This window comes from Anomaloglossus baeobatrachus, chromosome 2 (genome assembly GCF_048569485.1).
Source record: "Anomaloglossus baeobatrachus isolate aAnoBae1 chromosome 2, aAnoBae1.hap1, whole genome shotgun sequence".
Lineage (NCBI taxonomy): Eukaryota > Metazoa > Chordata > Amphibia > Anura > Aromobatidae > Anomaloglossus > Anomaloglossus baeobatrachus.
In genome coordinates this window covers 100,971,877-100,989,910 of record NC_134354.1, presented here as the reverse complement: position 1 = coordinate 100,989,910, position 18,034 = coordinate 100,971,877, and the positions used below count along the sequence as shown (strand labels likewise).

Here is an 18,034-nt window from a genome sequence, read left to right as displayed (position 1 = left end):
AATCACAGGCACCAGTGGGCGGGGGAAGCAGTGAATATGCATGAGCCTAATTCAAAGCCCCGAAAGAAGAATGAGGCAGTGGGAGCAGTGTGACAGCCGGGCCGGTGATTCGGTAAGTATGAAGCATTTACTCCTACCCCTTTCCACCGTTTTCTGGCCCCAATGCAGATACTCACCATGCACACTTCCGGTTCTGTCCTTTCACCACGAGCTCTGACCCGCACTTGAGGTAACTTTCTGTACATATATACTGTATACAGTATACCATTGTACAGTATATACTATATAGCATGTCTATGAATACGCATTTGTGGATACAGTATTGTACTTTCTGGTAACCAGTACAGCACATTGCTTGTACTGTACAGTGGAACCTTGGTTAACGAGAACAATCCGTTCTGCGAGTGTGCTTGTTAACCAAGTTACTCATCTAGCAAAGCAAGATTTCCCATAGGAAATCATTGCAATGCAGACAATTCGTTCCACAACTTGTTAAATGTACCATCCTGGTCCCCTATTGTGCCATTCCACACATACACAAACACACAAACACATATTATGCTCACCTTACCTTCCGTTCCATCGCAAGCCTCATGGTTCTTGTAGTTTGCCGGTACAGGATGTGTATCGGGTAACCATCACGACAGATGCCGGAACTTCCGCTGCCAAAGCGCTGACGTCAAAGGCAGGAGCCGCTTGCCTCTGATTGGTCAGCGCGCTGCCTTTGAGTAGCGGCTGACAGGGGAAGTTCCTCCCTCATCGTGATGGTTACCGATACACACCCTGTAGCGGCGAACTACAAAAACCGAGAAGCCGGCGATGGAACAGAAGGTAAGGTGAGCATAATGTGTGTGTGTTTCTGTGTGTTTGTGCGTGTTTGTGTGTGTTTGTTCGGACAAGAGTGGGTTAGAGCGCGGTGGATGCACGGAACCGGAATTGTGTGCGGTGAGTATTTGCTTGTACGGCAAAGCTTGCTTGTAAACAGAGTTACAAATTTACAGCAAGCTTTGCTCGTTAAACTGGGTTTCTCGTTAACCGAGGTTCCACTGTAATCTAATTGCCTGTGCAGTATTCCTACCCCACATTTGTTTAGTTCTGCCCTTATTTTGGGGAGAATAGATTTGGGGAGGGGGGGGTTACTGTATTGTTCTAGAGTATAGATTATCATATTTATACATAACTAGCTGTACTACCCAGCTTCGCCCGGGTTAATAACTGCTGTTAACAAAATAGAATGTACAGTTAGGTCCAGAAATATTTGGACAGTGACACAATTTTCGCGAGTTGGGCTCTGCATGCCACCACATTGGATTTGAAATGAAACCTCTACAACAGAATTCAAGTGCAGATTGTAACGTTTAATTTGAAGGTTTGAACAAAAATATCTGATAGAAATTGTAGGAATTGTACACATTTCTTTACAAACACTCCACATTTTAGGAGGTCAAAAGTAATTGGACAAATAAACCAAACCCAAACAAAATATTTTTATTTTCAATATTTTGTTGCGAATCATTTGGAGGCAATCACTGCCTTAAGTCTGGAACCCATGGACATCACCAAACGCTGGGTTTTCTCCTTCTTAATGCTTTGCCAGGCCTTTACAGCCGCAGCCTTCAGGTCTTGCTTGTTTGTGGGTCTTTCCGTCTTAAGTCTGGATTTGAGCAAGTGAAATGCATCCTCAATTGGGTTAAGATCTGGTGATTGACTTGGCCATTGCAGAATGTTCCACTTTTTTGCACTCATGAACTCCTGGGTAGCTTTGGCTGTAGGCTTGGGGTCATTGTCCATCTGTACTATGAAGCGCCGTCCGATCAACTTTGCGGCATTTGGCTGAATCTGGGCTGAAAGTATATCCCGGTACACTTCAGAATTCATCCGGCTACTCTTGTCTGCTATTATGTCATCAATAAACACAAGTGACCCAGTGCCATTGAAAGCCATGCATGCCCATGCCATCACGTTGCCTCCACCATGTTTTACAGAGGATGTGGTGTGCCTTGGATCATGTGCCGTTCCCTTTCTTCTCCAAACTTTTTTCTTCCCATCATTCTGGTACAGGTTGATCTTTGTCTCATCTGTCCATAGAATACTTTTCCAGAACTGAGCTGGCTTCATAAGGTGTTTTTCAGCAAATTTAACTCTAGCCTGTCTATTTTTGGAATTGATGAATGGTTTGCATCTAGATGTGAACCCTTTGTATTTACTTTCATGGAGTCTTCTCTTTACTGTTGACTTAGAGACAGATACACCTACTTCACTGAGAGTGTCCTGGACTTCAGTTGATCTTGTGAACGGGTTCTTCTTCACCAAAGAAAGTACGCGGCGATCATCCACCACTGTTGTCATCCGTGGACGCCCAGGCCTTTTTGAGTTCCCAAGCTCACCAGTCCCTTGTCCAATTACTTTTGGTCCCTTTAAAAAGAGGAGGCTATGCATTACAGAGCTATGATTCCTAAACCCTTTCTCCGATTTGGATGTGAAAACTCTCATATTGCAGCTGGGAGTGTGCACTTTCAGCCCATATTATATATATAATTGTATTTCTGAACATGTTTTTGTAAACAGCTAAAATAACAAAACTTGTGTCACTGTCCAAATATTTCTGGACCTAACTGTATTAACAAAAATGTATTCTGCACACAAAAACCACAAACAAATAGATATAAATGTAATTATAATGTCTGTCCCCCCCTCTGTATATATCTCTCTGTCTATCGCTTTGTCTGTCTGTCTCTTTCCCTGTCTGTCTCTGACTGTCTCTGTCTCTTTCTCCGTCGGTCTATCTCTGTCATTTTCCCTGTCTGTCTCTTTCCCTGTGTCTGTCTCTTTCCCTGTGTCTGTCTCTTTGTCTGTCTCTTACCCTGTCTGTCTCTATCCCTCTCTTTCCCTGTCTGTCTGTTTCCCTGTGTCTGTCTCTGTCTCTTTGTCTGTGTGTCTCTTTAGCTGTCTGTGTCTGTCTCTTAACCTGTCTCTCTCTTTCCTTCTCTTTCCCTGTCTCTTTCCCTGTCAGTCTGTCTCTTTGTGTCTGTCTCTTACCCTGTCTGTGTCTGTTTCTTACCCTGTCTGTGTCTGCCTCTTTCCCTGGCTGCATTGTGACACGCCAACATTCCATTTAAGGGCGTGGGTGCGCATTCTTCTGAAGTTCTGGCTGCACTGTGGCTCCCAGCTCCATTCGCTTTAAAGGGAACCTGTCAGCAGAAATTTCGCCCAAAACCTAAAAGATTCCCCCTCTGCAGCTCCTGGGCTGCATTCTAGAAAGGTCCCTGTTATTATTGTGCCCCCTGTGAGACCTCCTTCCCATCTTGCCCTGAGGCAGGAAATAGATAGAAGGAGGTGACGTGGGGTCAGCAGCACCGCGCTTGCGCAGAACGAAGGACGCCGAGGGGGAAAGCGCGGTCCCGCGATTATGGGCGGTTGCTTGGTAATAAACATCACAGCACCGCCCATAATCTAAAGCTTGCACGCACGTCACCAGCGGTGACACTGGGCACAGTGCTCATCGACGAGAGATGAGCACTGGGCATGCGCGGGGACCTGTGGAGCACTGGGCGGCGTCCACAGCTATGGAAATCAGCGATGGGGGACGGCCTAAAGCGGCAGGAGGCAGACTAACGGCCATCAGGCAGCCCGCCCCCGTGTCACATTTACAGAATCTGAATACAAAAAGGTACCACTTTATAAAGTCTTTATTTTGGTCTCACAGGCGGCACAATAATAACAGGGACCTTTCTAGAATGCAGCCCAGGAGCTGCAGAGGGGGAATCTTTTAGGTTTTGGGCGAAATTTCTGCTGACAGGTTCCCTTTAATGGAGGCAGGTTTTTTGGTGAATAACTAAAGCGCGGGGTTAAAATTTCCCCTCAAAACATAGCCTATGACGCTCTCGGGGTCCAGAAGTGTGAGTGTGCAAAATTTTGTGGCTGTAGCTGCGACGGTGCAGATGCCAATCCCGGACACACACACGCAGACATACATACATACACACATTCAGCTTTATATATTAGATTTTTTCTCTCTATAGTGCCTCCCGCACACCAACAATTCCATTGTAAGCTAACATGCAGTTTAATTTGTTTTATATGTTTTTGACTGCACTGTACAATATTTTGTATTAGTGTACTGTATTTACTGTATCATAAAATTCATTATTTTGTATTACTGTAATAAGTTTGTATAAAGGTAGTAAATATTTTTGTGTTGTGGAATGAATTATCTGTGTTTCAATTATCTCCTATAGGAAAATTTGCTATAACTTGGTTTAAGAGCACACTCCCAGAACCAATTATGCTCGTAATCCAAGGTTCCACTGTATTTGCATACATGATGCTCATGTTGCCTGCAGCTGTTTGGAACTTGATCCAAATCAGGTCCACAGGGTGTTTTTTGTTTGTTTTCTTGCGGTCTTGACAGAGTTGCTTACCATTCATATCAATCACAGAAAGATACTATCAAATTTGGCCTTTGCATTCATTCTAACGTAGAGTATCATCTAACTATGACAACTACAAAGACATCAATTTCTTAGATCATTCAGTATGTTTGAAGAAACATTCAACATATTTTTAAAGGGGTATTTTGTCATTCAAATATGAAGGAGGGCAACAGGTTCATCACATCTAAAGCAACAATACCACACCATTACTACATCCTAATGCCGCCAGCTCTCATCCTCCCCAACACCGACTGCCGAGAGATGAGACCTATAAGTGTAATGATACATAACTCTAGTATCTATATACAGTAGCTGCAGAGATCAGTGAGGAGGGAGTGTCCTTTTCTCCTCTGCATGACACCGCTTGCTTATGATTGGTCAACCTAATGCAGGAGAAGAAGTACACACCCCCAAAGACAAATTTCTGGTAAGGCCCAGTCAAAGTTTAACATCTTATACTATAACCTACAAAAGGTAAACTAGTGGTAAGGACTCAAATAGAAATTCCAAACCAAATGAAAATATGTTGCTCAGATATGTAAACCTGTGTCAACATATCAACGAACCACTAAAGGCAATAATATAAATAGAAAAATAATTATTTAGACATGACAATTGTACAAACAATACAAATGTGGAGCGTAGACTACGAATTATGGCAGACTGATACTGGGAACGGGACCCTCTACACCAGACAAGAGGCACTGATAATAAAAAAGAGTGAATCAGCTCACCACCAAGTAGTCATTCCAGGAAGGAAAATCTGGACGGTGCTTGTGGGTCAAGAAGGCTGTAGTCAATCAAAAAAGGCGCACAAAGAACGTCTATAGAAACTTGAAATAAATCTAAAATTTAATTTTATTCCAATAATGGTTAAAAAAGGGGGAAGAAGGAATAAAACATTGATCATGACTAAGGACGATCGCGTCTGAAACGCGTAGATCGGAGGAGTTATGTTTTATTCCTTCTTACCCCTTTTTTAACCATTATTGGAATAAAATGAAATTTTAGCTTTATTCTATGGACGTTCTTTGTGCTGAGGATCCGCCTTTTTTTAAGAGGCACTGATACACAAATGTGAGGAAATAATTAGACCCCCAAATTATTTTGGAATCATAACTTATCTAGATGTTACTATAGTTACTATATACTCTAAGTCATACAGGCTATAGGTAAGGAAAGCTGTTTAACCATACTAAAAACCTCCCAGGAAGGTACAACTGTGAATAAATTGAAAGCAGGGATCCATATGGGGGTAGACTAATGTGCCCAAAGGGCCAGTCAGAGGGCTGAATGCTTAGATATACAAAGTACTTTCTGGAAGAGATACTATTACTATAAATCTATCACAAAAACGGCGATGACCATATGTTGAGCCATAGTGGTCGGTAACAGGGTACACACTGTGAGATAGGGAAGTAGCCTTGACATGTGTTTCACCGCACTGGGCTTATGTTTAAAGCTGATTAATCCCTTCACGCTTGATTACATACATGTACGTCATCGGCCATGTCCCTGCCTTTAAAGTGGGCTCACACGCTGGGCCCGCATCTTTCAAGTGTCTCAGAGCTGCACCTGGACACCAGTATGTAACTTTCCCCTGATTGTATGGGGGATTTTAAGTGCTTAACCTTGTGTCTCAGACTCACCCCTGATGAAGCCGCTGTGCGCGGCGACACGTGCAGGGTCTTCTCTACCTCCACCCCAGGTCTATTTGGGTCTTCCTGTAGCCACTTGTGCCTCTCAATTTCCTTCCCTGGAGCTACCAGGTTCTTACTACTTGGCCTATCTATGCTGCCTCGGGCTCAGCATTATCTGGCTCTGGGCTTATCATCTACTATTTGTATTGTTGCTCTCTACCACACTATATAGCATTTCCACCAAGTCCTCTTGGTGGATTTCTGCTTTTGATTAGTGCACCTTCATGCACAGGAGCTTTTTATATGCAATTATTGTGCTTACTATTGTGTGCATAATTTATTGAAGGTGGCTTTTATATCCTGGCCATCTAGTTTACTCTGGTCCTCCAGTTTGTGTCCAGGCTATTGTGGTTTGTTATTCTTGATTACTACAGGTTCCCTTTTATACAATTGCATTGCTTATTGGGGCAGTTACTATATTGTGGACTTGATCCACTTGGGTTGTTTTCTATTTTATATGTTTTTATCATTGTTTGTGGTTGGCATTTATTGTAATAAAATGTTTTTGATAATAAATATGTAAAATGATTGCCTTATTCATTCTCGGTGTGCACATATGTTAATGCAAACCTCCTTTTCTTGTGTCCATTGTCTTATTTCTGCATGTTGTAGCACCCGTGATTATTGTTGTATAGCAACGTGGGTGCAACCCACACACACACACACACATATATATATATATATATTACTGTAGATTAACATAATAACTTGCAGGTATCTGAGTCTTCTCTAATTTTGATTCGTGTTCTTTTTCATTTATCTCATTTACATTTTTATTATGTGCTGTAGAATAAATTCAATGTATGAAATAAGCTTAAAATACTGCTAGTTTACTCATGTTAGGATATAATCACACAGGACGACACAATGACCTTAACATTTAAGAATTTGTGTGTTGTTCTCTAATTTTGATCTGCAGTGTACAGACAACATTCAAATCACAAATTCTTAGTGACTCTTTAACCCCTTAATGACCAAGGACATAACGGTACATCCTTGGTCATATCAGGGTAGTCACCGCCGGCTGCTTTGGTGAGCTGACAGTGATCCCTGCACTTGTCTGCTGAGTTGAACAGCTCACATGTGCAGTTAACAGGTGCGGGTGGATCCACGATCCACCCGCGCCTGTTAACTCCTTAGATTGCTCTTTTAAAATGTTACAGCTCATTTTAAATGGCCAGGGCGGTGAACTCAGTGTTCCCTGCCGCCATCGGAGACACCATGGCGCAATCACAGAAAGCCGATGGTTCCCATGGTAGCGATGGGACACGTGATGAATCAACATGACCTATTTCCTGTTAGAGCCGACAGAGCGCCGACTCTAACAGGAATGCTGCATTTCTGCTGATCAGATCTGTGCAGCTCTGATCAATAGAAATGAACAAGCAGACTGTGCAGTAATAAAGTCCCCTAGGGGAACTAGTAAAATAACTAAAAAAATATAATAAAAAAAAAAAAACTTACAAAATTTGAAAAAATAAAAGCTTAAAAGTTTAATTCACCTCCCATTCGCCCTATTGTAAATAAAACAGTTGATTTTATTTATTTATTTTTTTAAAATATCCACATTTGGTAAAGCCGCATTCAGAAATGCCTGCTCTATCAAAATGTAAAATCAAATCAAAAACGTAGCATCCGCAGAAAAACAGAATAACTACAAATGTCAGCACAAGAATAAAATAAGAATAAATAAGAATAAATAAGAAAAAATAAGCAGTCACTGAGTCCCAGATCCCAAAAAATGAGAACGCTACGGGTCTCAGAAATTGGCGAAAAAAGTGCTATTCTTTTTTCGGAAAAACTTCTGATTTTTTTTTAATCCCTTAGATAAAAGTAAAAGTATACATGTTTGGTGTCTACGAACTCGTACCGACCTGAGGCATCATACCAACATATCAGTTTTACCATATAGTGAACATTGAATAAAATATCTCAAAAAACAAAAAAACAGCGTGTGCGTGTGTGTACACACACACACACACACACACACACACACACACACACACACACACACACTGGTTTGAGGGGTATTGGAAAATTTGAGGTTATTGGTATGTAGTCTGGTTTAGGGTATTAATTTATTATTAAGATTATTTTTAAAAATAGCCACCAAAACTACCTAAAAAAACAGACCCCCCCAGATCAAAGTAAAAAAACCATTACTGCAGACTGACTGATTGCTGCCTGAAAAAGTCAAAATGAACACAAACAGTTAAAGACCCTAGACCACTTTATAAAAAAAAAAAAAAAGCCAGCATCTCTAAAAATATGGATCAACACAGACCTCCTAAAAAGTACAACCCCAGGCCAGACACTCGGAAGTGGACCTAGACCTGTGCTTCGTTCTGCCTAAGGCTATGTGCGCACTTTGCGTTTTTTTTCTGCGTTTTGGCTGCGTTTACAACTGCACTTTGTCATTGACAAAAATGCATGCGTTCTGATTCCCCAGCAAAGTCTATGAGAATCATGCAAAATCTGTGCGCACGACGCTTTTTGAAACGCAGCGTTTTGATTGAATGTGTTGTAGAAAATCGCTGCCAAAATGTTAAGCAGTGCGTTTGCATTGCATTATTGTTGCGATCCGCATGTTTTTTTAACATAACAAAGGCAGGTCTTTCAGTCGGTCTCTCCCTCTGTCTCTATCTCTGTCCATGTCGGTCTCTCCCTCCCACCCCCTCTCTCATACTCACCGATCCACGATCACCGGCGCGGCGCTGCACGGCGTTCACACTGTGGCGGCTTCTTCTCTTTTGAAAATGCCGGCCGCTCATTAATCCATCACGTATTCCCTGCTTCCCCCGCCCAACGGTGCATATTATTGGTTGCAGTCAGACACGCCCCCACACTGAGTGACAGCTGTCTCACTGCAACCAATCACAGCCGCCGATGGGCGTGTCTATATAGAGCAGTAAAAAAATAAATAAATAATTGCGAAAAAAAACGACGTGCGGTCCCCCCACAATTTTGATACCAGCCAGGGTAAAGCCACACGGCTGAAGGCTGGTATTCTCAGGAAGGGGAGCCCCACGTTATGGGGAGTCCCCCAGCCTAACAATATCAGCCAGCAGCCGCCCAGAATTGCCCCATCCATTAGATGCGACAGTCCCAGGACTTTACCCGGCTCATCCCGAATTGCCCTGGTGCGGTGGCAAACGGGGTAATAAGTAGTTAATGGCAGCAGCCCATAGCTGCCACTAACTGAATAGGATAACTGAAGTGAGCACTAATATATATATTATGAGTGCAAGCCAAAAAATACATACTATATAAGGATAAGGCTGCACATCAAACTTAGATAATAGTATAATGCCTCAAGCATATGGAAAAATATTGGAATATACAATGAAAAATGCTACTTGCTAATTTGAACATGTGAATAATGAATTGCATACCTGCCATGAATATTAGGAAAAAGGAGATATTTAGCAATCGCATTGATCAATGTAACTGAGCCCCAAGACCTCGTCAAGGTATATCTCTATATTGGGGTCCCTAGCTCTGTGACTGTGACTGTGTGTCATCTCATTGCAATTAAAAACTGCTGTGGGTGGAGAGGGGTAACTAAGGACTTTTCTTATATAGGCAAACGGGGTAATAAGTAGTTAATGGCAGCAGCCCATAGCTGCCACTAAGTCCTAGGTTAATCATGGCAGGCGTCTCCCCGAGATACCTTTCATGATTAACCTGTAAGTTAAAGAAAATAAACACATACATCCAAAAAACCCTTTATTTGTAATGAAAGACAAAAAATACGTAATTACTTACCGGTAATGTGTTTTTTCTGAACCCATGACGGCACCACGAGAGAGGGGATCCGCCCTTCAAGGACAGGAAACCTCCAGAATAAAAAGGGGCGGCACCTCTCCCCGCATCAGTTGATTACCGAGCATGACAGGACTTCCGAAACAAGCAACATCGTTAAAAAACATATCCCGCCACCATAACCGCCCAGTGAATAGGAGTGAAAAGGGAAGCAAACCAGCAACCCCCAAGTGCAGGGAGGGAATGTAAGGGTGCCGTCATGGGTTCAGAAAAAACACATTACCGGTAAGTAATTACATATTTTTCCAGCACCCATGACGGCACCACGAGAGAATTACAGAGAGGAAGACCTAGGGAGGGACAACAGTTTGCAGAACCCGCCTCCCAAAGGTGATGTCGGTGAACGACAAATCAAGGCGATAGTGATTAAAAAAGGTGGACGGAGAAGACCAGGTTGCCGCCTTACATATCTGCTCAATGGAGACCTCCGATCTCTCCGCCCAGGAAGATGCCATCGCTCGCGTGGAGTGTGCCTTCAAACCAGGAGGTACGACTTCCCCCCCGGCCGCGTAGGCAACCGAGATGGCATCCCTGATCCACCTTGCCAAGGTGGATTTAGAAGCCTTAAGCCCCTTTCTACAACCCTGGAAGACTACAGAGACTTATCCCTCCTCCCTTCCGAGGTGACCAACAGATACCGTTGAAGACAACGCCTAACATCCAGGCAGTGCCATCCCACCTCCTCCGGAGTAGAAGGGTTGGCATAAAAAGAGGGGAGCACTATTTCCTGTGATCTATGGAAGTGGGAATGCACCTTCGGCAAATAGGCAGGGTCAGTTCGTAACACAACTCGGTCATCAAAAAACTGGGTATACGGAGGAGAAATGGATAAGGCCTGAAGGTCACTAACCCTACGGGCAGAAGTGAGGGCGACCAGGAGAATCGTCTTAAGGGACAGATGCTTGATAGAGATAGAATCTAAGGGCTCAAATGGGGGCCGTGTTAAGGCTGAAAGGACCAAGTTAAGGTCCCAGGACGGTAGTGGCATGGTTCCCCGAGGCTTAGACCTAGCACAGGACCTAACGAACCTAGATATCCAGGGATCTCCGGCCAGGGCATGGTTATACAAGGCGCTCAGTGCGGAGACTTGCACCTTAAGGGTACTAACTGATAGACCCAGTTCCCAACCCTTCTGGAGAAATTCCAGGACAACCGGGACGGAGGGAGGTTTAGTAGGATCCGCACCCGTAGAGGTCAGGAATTTGGCCCAAATGCGCCCATAAATGCGAGTAGTGACAGGCTTTCTGCACTGCATCAAGGTGGATATCAGACCCTGAGAAAATCCCATATTGCCTAACAGCGATTGCTCAAGAGCCACGCCGTCAGATGTAACCTGGTGTGCTGCGGGTGGAAGGCTGGACCCTGGGATAGGAGATCCGGCAGGTCCGGGAGAACCCACGGATCGGTGACGGACAGATGCGTCAGCCAATAAAACCAAGGCCTCTTCGGCCAAAAGGGTGCTATGAGAATCACGACTGCTTGATCTTCCCTTATCTTCCTGAGCACTGCCGGGAGGTGGATGAGTGGAGGGAAGGCATATGCGAGGCGGAAGTCCCACTTGAGCAATAGTGCGTCCACCGAGTGGGGATGATCTCTCGGATCCAGGGAACAGAATCGGGGAACCTTCCTGTTGGTTCGAGTTGCAAATAGGTCTATCTCGGGAACCCCCCACATCTCCGTTATCCGGTCGAAAACGGACTGATTTAGAGACCATTCGCCTTGGTGAAACTGGGTGCGACTGAGAAAGTCCGCCAAATCGTTCTCCTTCCCTCGGATATGCACAGCCGACAGGGAACTCAGATGAGCCTCTGCCTGAGACATGATCCTGCTGGAGACGGACATGAGGTGTCTGGATCGAGTACCCCCCTGGTGGTTGAGATAAGCTACTGTCGCTTGGTTGTCCGACAGAACTTTCACATGGCGACCCCTTAACCACGGCATGAAATGACCTAATGCCTTTTTACTGCGCTCCTATAAAAAAAACACAGACAATATGACCGCCATTAAAAGCGGAACCTCTGAGGTGCACTCACCCACCGATGCCCAGAGGCTATACCGGTTCAGCAGGGCCCTCATCTGACTTCCGTCCTCTAGAAGGCCGTCTTCTGTCAGGAGAGTCAGGTTCCTTTCGTTTGGAGGACCGGTCATCCGTCCCCCCACGCTTGCCCCCTGAGCCAGCGACACTGTCCTCCTTTCCCCCCTTCTGCTGCCGCTTCAGGGAGGCTGTATCATGATCAGAGGGAGGTTTTGGAGAGGAGGGAGGCGAAGGAGACGCTGCTGACTGTCCGTCATGGCCACAGAGCACAGGCACCCTAGAGAGGATTGCCGCTCTAATTTTCAAAGACATGCTGGCGACTCCGCCCCCACTTCCGGCGGACGTCCCATCCGGCTCCACAGGCCGCACATTGGAACAAACGCGCGCCTGCGCACATCCCGGACATTTTCTATCCACAATATGGCGCTCCTCGGAAGCGCCACATCCTCAGCTGCCACGAGGACGCCCCGCAGGGATTGCAGCAGCCGCCCCCCCTATCTCGGCCGGCACGCGCCCGGACACTGTGTCCTCCAGAGGCGTCGCGGTTACATCTCACCACTGACAGCTCCTCCGCAAACAGGACGCCGGTAAGGAGAGGAGGGGGGGAGGAAGGGAAGGAGCCCGTGCGCAGACATAACCCCCGTGGGTATGCTGCGACAGGAGAGCCCTGCGGACAGGTCCCCTGGAGGATCCACTTACCTGCCCCGCAGGCTCCCGGCGCTCCAATCGGGCGCGCTGCACACACTCCGGACCCCCGTGGGTCTGATGCGGCAGCTCCCCAGCACCGCGGCCGACCGCAGCAGGACCCGTGCCGCTGCCAGAGCCGGTCGACCGGGCGCCGGACTTGAATCTTCGGCCCCTCAGGACCTTCTGGAATCGATTAGATCTCTGGAGGCTCCCTGTTCAAGGACAGGAAACCAACTGATGCGGGGAGAGGTGCCGCCCCTTTTTATTCTGGAGGTTTCCTGTCCTTGAAGGGCGGATCCCCTCTCTCGTGGTGCCGTCATGGGTGCTGGAAAAACACCCTCTTTCACCACTTTATTAATCCCTCAAACAACTCAAGGTCCGACGTAATCCACGCAAGGTCCCACGCCGCTTTCAGCTCTGCTACATCGGAAGCTGACAGGAGCGGCAGTAGAACACCGCCGCTCCTGTGAGCTCCATGCAGCAACTGAAGTGAGTCGCGCGATCAGCTGTGCTGTCACTGAGGTTACTCGCAGCCACCGCTCTCAGGTGGAGGACTGCAGCTGTGACAGCGAGTAACCTGAGTGAATGCACAGCTGATCGCACGGCTCACTGCAGTCACTCAGGGGATTTGTGATCACAGATGAGTCCTTCACGTGTGACCGCAAATCAAGCTGCGGCACACGCACAGAGCCGCGCGATCACAATGAAGTCGGGTGAAGTTCATCAGAGTTCATTCTGATCGTGCTGCTCTCTCTCGCAGCCAGCCATGCTCTTTTTGACAGTCCGGTCCCACTCGGCTCTGCTGCAAGTCTATGGGGATGCTGCAGAGCCGAGTGGTACCGCACTGTGAAAATTGTGCGTTCTGGATGCTTTTCCCACTCTGTCTATGGCAGAGAAAGCATCCAGAACGCATGAATTCTCCAGGAATGTGCATACGTTGCATTCTGCCGAATGCGTCTCAGAACGCAGCTTTGTTGGCTGCGTTCTGAGACGCACAGGCAGGGACTTACACGCTGTGGAATTGAACGCAAAGTGCGCACATAGCCTAATAGTCTCAGGACTTCGCTTGTGGTTGGACCTGGGAGGCTGTGCTACCAACTGTCCAGAAAGTCCGTAAATAAGGAGCACTTTTTTGTCCTGTCCGTAAATACAAAAATTAAAGTGTCCATGATTTTTATGACGCTTAAAAAAAACTGTAATTATAATTTTACAGTGAATGCAGCTGATTTCTTTATATCAGAATTATGGGCTGTAGACATGGATCACTTATAATCAAAATGATCTATTGTGGTTTTCCAATGTATTTGTAAAAAAAAAATATATATATATTCTGTCCGGGATTTTTTTGATAAGGCGTCCAGAAAAAATAAAAAGTCAAGTTGGCAAACTTGCTGGGAGGGTAGCTAAGAGGTGAGTGGTCATCTGGAAGATTTGCTGGATTTTCTGGAAGATCTCCCATTTTTTCCCAGCACATTATCAAGAATTAAATAGCGTGGCCTATCTTCAGGTGGTAACTGGGCAAAAGTTGTACCAGGTCACAAGCAGATGCCAACCAGCACAAGTCACCATGTCACCCAGGGTCTATATATACATTGGGGCTAATACACACACATATACAAGACACACACATGTATACAATATACAGACACATGTGTAGACAACATACACACACACACACACATGTATACACACACACACACACGTCTACAACATATACACACACACGTATACACACACACGTATAGAATATACACATATACAATATATACACATGTGTACACTATATACACACCTCCTTGTATACAATACACACTCATGTATACAATATACACATGCATATAATATACACACATGTATACAATACACACACATGTATACAATATACAAACGCATATATAATTGCACACAGGCATACAATATATACACATGTATACAATACACATATACACATGTATACAATACACACTCATGTATACAATATACACAAGTATGCAATTGCACACAGATGTATAATATACACACACGTGTATGTATATATGGCTCTTGAGATCCTACATCACTGCCCCTTCATAATTCTCTGCCATCTGCAGGGTCACCTCAGTCGCAGCCCGCCCTGTTATTGACACAACATCCCCCTCTGCCCGGGACATGGGGCAGTGATGACGTCCGGGCGGAGCCGCTGTCAGTAGCAGCACACGGGTCTCCGTGGTCCTTATTCTACCATATAACACACAACCTGTGCAGAGAGTACTTACTGCTTTCCGGGAGCCGCCATTTTTCCTGCGCAATATACTAGCGCCTTGTCTGCAGCTGCACATTCGGCACTAAGTTTCGTTTCATCACCACATAGGTCACACTTTTTGCTTCTAAAACCTCATGTACCGTGATAACTTGTCAGGTACATGGACAGGTCTGCATGGTTATCGCGAAGTAAACGTGATACAGTTGTGCCGAATCTGCAGGCCAGGCAGAAATGGCAAGATAAGCGGAAGTCGCGAAGGGATCACTGGGAAATGTAGTTTTTGCGGCTCAGAGTCTCGCACAGTCACATCTGGGATCGTGGGATTTTTTACAGCAGTGAACGATGAGATGCAGGCTGCTTTCACACATCCGGTTTTTCCTGTGCGGCACAATCCAGCGCTTTGCAGAAAAAACGCAACCGTTTTTTTTTGCCGCCGGTTGCGGGTTTTTTTGCATAGACTTACATTAGCGCCGTATTGTGCAGCATGGGCTTGCGTTCCGTCCGTTTTTTGCTGCATGCGGCAGATTTAGGCTACTTTCACACATCCGGTTTGAGCCGTGCAGCTCAATCCGGCTGTGAAACCTATGCAACGGATGCGGTGAAAACACCGCATCCTTTGCATAAGTTTTTACATGCGGCCGGTCCGGTTTTTTCCGGTTGCGGCACGCTACTGAGCATGCGCAGTGGAAAAAAACGCATGCGGCGGCCGGATGCGGTTTTTTTCCGCATCGCGCCGCATCCGGCATCCATAGGCATGCATTGAAAATGCGCCGCAGCGGCCGGATGCGGCGCGATGCGTTTTTTTTTGCCGGAGCAAAAAACGTTGCAGGGAACGTTCTATCCGGCCGCCGCATTTATTTATTTTGCCGCATCCGGAAAAAAACGGATGCACCGCAAAGCCATCAGGTACAATTCGGTTACAATGCAAGTCTATGGGGACAAACCGGATGCGATACCGGATCCGGTTTACCCGTTTTTTTCCGGATTGTACCTTATGGGAAAAAACTGATGTGTGAAAGTAGCCTTAGCCGATGCGGCGGCTGGATGGAACGTTGCCTGGCACATTTTTTTGTCCGGCAAAAAGAACGCATAGCGCCGCATCCAGTCGATGCGGCGCGATTTGCAATGCATACCTATGGACGCTGCATGTGGCGTCCTGCGGCAAAAAACGCATCCTGCCGCCGCATGCGTTTTTTTCCACTGCGCATGCTCAGTAGCCTGCCGCAAGCGGCAAAACCGGACGGGCCGCATGTTAAAAACTTATGCAGAGGATGCGGTTTTGTCGCCGCATCCGTTGCATAGGTTTTAGAGCCGGATTGGCCGGCTCTGCTAAAACCGGAGGTGTGAAAGCAGCCTTAGGCTATGTGCGCACTTACCGGATTTTTCGCGGATTTTGCCGCGGATTTGCTGCATGTTTCGCTGCAGAAAATGTTCATAACATCTCTGCAGTGAATCACCAGCAAATCCTATGGAGAAAAAAAATCCTGTGCGCACTGGGCGGAATTTGACAGCTGCATGTTTTGCTGTGGGAATCCCGCAGCAAAAACAAGTGCATGTCACTTCTTTTCCGCACATCGCTGCGGGATTTCACTCCATTGACTCAATGTTAATCATGAAATCCCGCAGGGAATAACGCAGGCAGCAAATTCTGTGCGGTTCACTGCGTTTTGCTGCGTTATTCCCTGCAGTATTTCGCGGTTTACCTCCGGTAATGTACATCACTTGCTTGCGGTTTTGCAGGGAAGTGATGTCATTACAGGAACAGGAAGTCGTGCAGAGAGTAAACACACAGATCACACACACACAGACATCACAGACACATAGATCACATAGACACAGGACACATAGAACACACATAGAAAGAAAACGGAAATATAGAAAAAAAAGAACGTGGGCTCCGCTGCATATTCACCGTCCAGCCGAGGTAAGCACACAGCGGCGGCCCGGTATTCTCAGGCTGGGGAGGGAGAGGGGCAGGGGTAATGTCCCCCGCCTCACTCCCCCTCCCGCAGCCGAGAATATCAGCCGCAGCTGCCCCGGCACTGTCGCATGCAATATGCGGCACTGCCGGCGTGTCCTCGGCTCTTCTTGCCACCGTGTAGCAGTGGTGGCAAGGTAATACAAGGGTTAATGATGATGGGGGACCACCGCCATTAACCCCAGGCTTGATCATGGCAGCGTCTATGTGACAGCTGACATGATCAACCCGTAAGTAAAGTGAAGAAAACACAGACACCAAAAATTCTTTATTTTAAATAAAACAAACAAGCCTCGTTCACCAGTTTATTAACCCCTCCCGCACCAAAGCTCCGGCGTAATCCACACAGCTCCGACTCCGGCGTCCTGCACTGCTGACATCCAGCCGCGATGTGTCACAGACACAGGCTGAATGCAGCAGACAGCAGAGGTAATTACCGGTCATTTCCCACGGCCGGTAATGTGAACTCACTGCCGACCGTGGGAAATGCAGCGATCTGTCATCTATCCCTCTATCTATCCCTCTATCTATCTATCTATCTATCTATCTATCTATCTATCTATCTATCTATCTATCCCTCTATCTGTCAGTTTATCTATCCCTCTATCTATTCTTCTGTCTATCTATCTACTCAGAATTAAATGACTTTTTTTTTTTTTTTTTTCAATGTGCTTTATTGCAGTGAATGCAATAAAGCACATCCCAACCCGCACGCGGCAAAACCGCGGCAATACCGCGAACAATACCGCGGTAAAACCGCGGCAAACCGCGGCAAACCGCATGCGGTTTTCGGGTGCGGTTTCCCGCGGTTTTTTACCGCGAGTGCGGTAATCTTTGAGAGGATGCGGAATTTTCTCAAGAAAATTCCATTTCCCAGTGCGCACAGAGCCTAAACCTATCGGTAGAAAATCAAAGTCCACCTCTACACTAAGAATCTTTTATGTAACAAGCAGTGGCGTAACTAGAGTTTGATGGGCCCTGGAGCAAAGTTCAGACCTGCCCCACCCCCCCTCCATATACCCTGGAGTACATGGTAATTGGGGTACGGGATAATAACACTGACACTCGGGGTACAGGATAATGACGCTGACACTTGGCTCCTCCCCACAGCACCCAGCTTTCCTATGTTCTGATATC

The 18,034-nt window shown here is 46.2% G+C and overlaps 1 protein-coding gene across 2 annotated transcripts in view; it reads right to left on the bottom strand.

The window, feature by feature from the left end:
- NSRP1 (nuclear speckle splicing regulatory protein 1) overlaps positions 1 to 15,120 on the bottom strand; it is a 98,314-nt gene extending 83,194 nt beyond the window's left edge. For both annotated transcript variants that reach the window (XM_075335236.1, XM_075335237.1), the window contains exon 1: positions 14,933 to 15,120. In XM_075335236.1, the coding sequence (XP_075191351.1) occupies positions 14,933 to 14,952 (20 nt within the window). In that variant the 5' untranslated portion in view covers positions 14,953 to 15,120. The remainder of the gene's footprint in view (positions 1 to 14,932) is intronic.
- Positions 15,121 to 18,034: the final 2,914 nt, after the last annotated feature.